The sequence below is a fragment of the Drosophila novamexicana genome, unplaced genomic scaffold, assembly GCF_003285875.2.
Source record: "Drosophila novamexicana strain 15010-1031.04,08,12 unplaced genomic scaffold, DnovRS2.1 tig00000820-arrow-pilon, whole genome shotgun sequence".
Taxonomy (NCBI): Eukaryota; Metazoa; Arthropoda; class Insecta; order Diptera; family Drosophilidae; genus Drosophila; species Drosophila novamexicana.
The window spans coordinates 922,619-927,313 of record NW_020824828.1 but is presented as its reverse complement, the minus strand read 5'-3'; the positions used below and the strand labels follow the sequence as shown (position 1 = coordinate 927,313).

At 35.9% G+C, this 4,695-nt stretch overlaps 1 protein-coding gene across 1 annotated transcript; it reads left to right on the top strand.

Annotated features, from left to right (window-relative positions):
• Positions 1 to 1,907: 1,907 nt before the first annotated feature.
• On the top strand, positions 1,908 to 2,798 carry LOC115764351 (serine protease SP24D-like). The gene has a single exon (XM_030707309.1). It carries the CDS (start codon positions 1,908 to 1,910, stop codon positions 2,736 to 2,738), a length of 831 nt encoding a protein of 276 aa, XP_030563169.1. The 3' UTR covers positions 2,739 to 2,798.
• The last annotated feature ends 1,897 nt before the right edge of the window (positions 2,799 to 4,695 follow it).

Here is a 4,695-nt window from a genome sequence, read left to right as displayed (position 1 = left end):
TGTAATTCGACAGATTGCAAGGTGGAAATGTGTAAAATTCAAGCGAAACCATTTTCTTTTCTTGGAGCTAAGCTTTAAACAGAACCTGACTGGTTTACAGCCGTTTATAAAATAACATTAATGAAAAGATATTTTTGAATAGAGAACATCCAAAAATGTCAGTCGAAATTTTTTAAATTCAGCAGAGTAGAAAACTAATTTGACTATAAAAAATTGAACTCTTTGTGCATTATTTATATGTTTATGTCAATCAGATGAAATACATCATTTGTAAATATAAATGAATAATAGTAACATTCTGTCACTGACATGCTCTCAATGTAATATTGTTTATGTCATCCTGTTAAGGATTCGTAGTGTCATTCTGTTAATAATATACTTTCAAAGATGTTAATGTCGCACTGTTAGTGTCACACTGTTAATCATATGCTTTCATAGTGGTACTGTTAGTGTCACACTGCTAATAACATGATTTCAAAGTCGCACAGTTAATAGCGTACTGTTAGTGTCGCACTGTTAGTATGCTACAGTTAAGTTTTAAAGTCCTATTAACAGTCGCTTCTACCCGTACGAAAGTTATTGAAGTTAACATTAACATAATTGTTAGCTTGTTAAGTTTAGGTTAATAAAACTGAGTATATTGTTAAAAAAAAATATGAATGACCCACAAAATTTTAACGATATTGAAGAGAAAACGATTCTGGGAACCAAATGTTTGATACAGAGTAAGAATTTCGAGCGTATTTATTTATGTGTTTTTACATCTACATACAAAAAGAGAGTTAATATCATCTATACACTTGGGCGCATTCTTGTGTCACCTGTGTATTTGTGTGCCTGTCTATGTGTGTGTGTGTGTGTGTGTGTGTGTGTGTGTGTGTGTGTAAGCACAAGCTTAACTTTAATTAAGATGAGCTTGTATACATATGTATGCACATATTTGTATATATTCTTCAAACTGTAAGCACTTTTGAAGCAACTTTTTGTGCGCCAATCAAATTAAATTTGAATCGAAGAGGTAACATTTTTCAATTGTTTTAATGCTGTTTTAATTAAAGCAAAAAGTTAAATAAGTGACAAACTTATTGAGCATAGCAAAATGTTTAAATATTTTTGACATTACAATTATTTTCCACTGACTGAACAATTTGCGAATTTTGTTTTTCATTTATTCAAATTTGCAGCTGCAACAGCCAATTAACGCAAATGCAGGTGAGGCACAGAGAAATAACAAAAAAAAAAAAAAACCATGTCATTAAATAGAACATTGAGCTTAAAATTGGGTTGAAAGGGTTTAATTGTTGTGTGCATGTGTTTGCAACAGGCAGAAGGAAGCAGCTAAAGCATTTGTTTTCAGGATCAGGACGAGTCGATCCAGTCCGTTTAAATGCATCCATTTGAAATATTTCTCATATTGGATATAAATACGTTTATATGCCAAAATTAAGCTCTATAAATTCCATAAACACGAAGTTAATCAAGATTGCAGTCGACAGACCTTATGTGGGGTAGCTTAAAGCTGCATTTAGAGTATCTCGTAGTCGGCTTTGAATTTGCACACAGTTTGATTAACTGGACACTCTTGGCACATTTAAGACTACTTAATTATTTGAAGATATATATAGGCAACAATAATAAATGACATATTTTAGAACAAAAAATCTATTACAATACTAAAGCCAAGCGTAGATAATGATATTGATAGTGATAATGATAATGATAACACGCGACACGCGGGCTGCATAAATCTTGCAGAGTTATGTCCAAAGATATGTGTTATCGTTAGTGCTAAAAGAAAAAAAAAAACAAAAATTTGATAAACTGTTGGCTTATAAATAACCAAGGCTTAAAGAATAAGGCGCTGTCTATAAAAGCGTCTCGATGGCCACTGCTGTGAATCAGTCAAGATGACTACCAATTTGTTGCCAGTTATTGGGTTAGTTGTGCTATTGACTGCCGCCTGTCAGCCAGCCGCTGTTCCAGCAGCTATTTCAGTAGCTGTCACCAGCAGCAGCAGCAGCAGCAGCAGCAGCAGCATCAGCGGTCGTGTCGTGGGCGGCGAGGATGCGGCCAGGGCGCAGTTTCCGCATCAGATTTCATTGCGCAACCTTGGCTCCCATAGCTGCGGCGGCTCAATTATATCACGCAACTATGTGTTAACGGCAGCGCATTGTGTGGTCTATGAGGATGCCAGTGGAACGAACCAGGTCTACCCAGCCAGCCAGATAACGGTGCGCGCCGGCAGCAATGATCGGCTAAGCGGCGGTGAGTTGCGCAACATTGTGGAGATTGTGGCACATGAGAACTATGGCAACTTCTTGAACGATGTGGCCGTGATGCGTGTCGAGAAGCCGTTCATCTACTCGGAAAACATACAGCCAATAGCACTGCCCACCAAGAATACGCCAGGCGGTGTCGATGTCATCATCTCTGGCTGGGGTCGCATCAAGCATGGCGGCGATCTGCCACGATATTTGCAATGGAATACGCTCAAATCGCTTACGCTGGACGAGTGCGAGAGCTCCATTGGCTGGGGCGAGGAAGCTGGCCTGTGTTTGATCCATGAGGTGGACAATGGTGCCTGCAATGGCGACTCCGGCGGCCCGGCCCACTATGATAATGAGCTGGTGGGCGTGGCCGGTTTCGTTGTGGGCGGTTGCGGTAACATCTATCCAGATGGCTATGCACGTGTCTATTACCACGTAGACTGGATCAAAGCGCACACAGACTTAGTATGAGACCGAAATAATTATGAAATAGTACGAATTTTTTTTATTGTATAAGGAAAACATAAAAGTTGGTTTTGATTTCAGTGGAAAATAAAATGTATATTGATAATTGTAAGCCACATTGATGCGGCAATCTTTGCTGGTTACTGAAGGGGCAGGCTGAAGGGGTGGTGGTGCTGGGCATCGTTGGCCGCCTCGTATTTTGCATATTTATCAGGCAATTTTACTCTAAATTTGCCAATTATGCGCATTTTTTACCAGCATGACCCGAATTGACACCAATACACACACACACACACACACACAAACCTACATATGCGTGTGTATATATATATGCAGCATTTGCCTTTTATGGATTCGCTACATTGTCTCATAGCCATTATTGTTGTATTTATGTTTGTAAATTGGCGAGAGCCAATCAATAGGAAGCCAATAGATCACGTTTGTAAATATTATTCTAGTATAAATATAATTTGTTTTGTAATTAATGCAGAATGCAGTTAAGCGTAAATGTCATACTAATTATATAGTAATATAATATAATAATATAACATTATATAATGTATAATTAAAAATAATTAATTTTAAGAAATGATATAGTCAAACATTATTTAATTATTAACACATACAGCAGACCTTCTAATCAAATTAAGTTCATAAAGTATTATTTATAAATATATTCTTTCTTCTGAAATCAACGATTAATCAACTTTTAAGAGTAAACTGCATATTATCAATATTCAAATATACTTATTAAAAAATTAATAAAAAATATTTGTATATAATATTATATTATTTATATATTATAAACATAAGCAGTAAGTACCTCAAGATTATTATATTAAATATTTTTCATATATTTCTTTATTTAAGAAATCTTTTACGAATCTCAATTTAATACAATACATACAATTAAATAAAATATTATTTATATATTTTTATATTTATGTTAGCTTCCGAACACATAAATTTAATTTAAAAAAATGTCATAATAAGCCCTGTAATAAAACCTATATTATGATATTTTCTTCATATAGTCCTTCCTTCTTCCTGCCAACCTTCTTCCTTGCTATTGTCTTAAAAAGTATTATAATTTTTTAGTATTATAAGTAGCCTTAGTTTATGCATTTAAATGGTTCATAGTATCTTCAGAGGCAGCCCTCTCTGGTTCAGTTATTTTTATTTTGTTTTATGTATTTTTTTCCTTTAGGCTTTTCATATTGGCATAATTTATACTTTAGCAGCATTTTTATCGCTGCGCTCGGCACGAAATACAAAATACAAAAAAACAATGTGCGCTGAACAACAATCGAGCGAGCGCAGAGCAGTTGAGTTCAATGTTAGTCAACGCCATGCCACGCCCCCCGTTCAACAGAGCTACCCCTAACGCCACGCTTGCCACACAGAGCTCCGGCTGCGCTGCATTTCTGTGTCGCACTTTGTGTCACTTTTCGGCTCTGCATTATTTTTTATATACATATATTTATATGTATTTTTTATTTTTATTTTTTGAGTGCGCAACGTATTTTTTATTTTAGGTTTTTTATTTTCCATTTGATTTATTTTTTATTTATACATATAATAATGCAAAGAGGCACCAAACGAGGCAAACGCGGCGTATACATAATGCCAATTGCATGAACAGCACTGCGCGTGATCTTTGCCTGCCACATGAAGGCCGAGCTTGGGATAAGCCGCAACGCCCCTCCAGCCCCAACGGACCCACCCCGCCATGGCCCCACCTCGTCGCTGTAGCACCCAATGTCATCATTCATTTTCAGTAGCACTTTCATTGTTTGTGTGTAATTAAAATGGAAAATAATCATCAGCAATGATTTTATCAACTTTTCAGTTTCTAGTTTTAGCACTGGCTTCAGTTTCTAATGGCAAAAATAAAAAAAAAAATAACAGGCAGCTGTGCTTTTATATTGATTGAAATTAAAGTTGTGTGTTTAAGTTGGGAAGA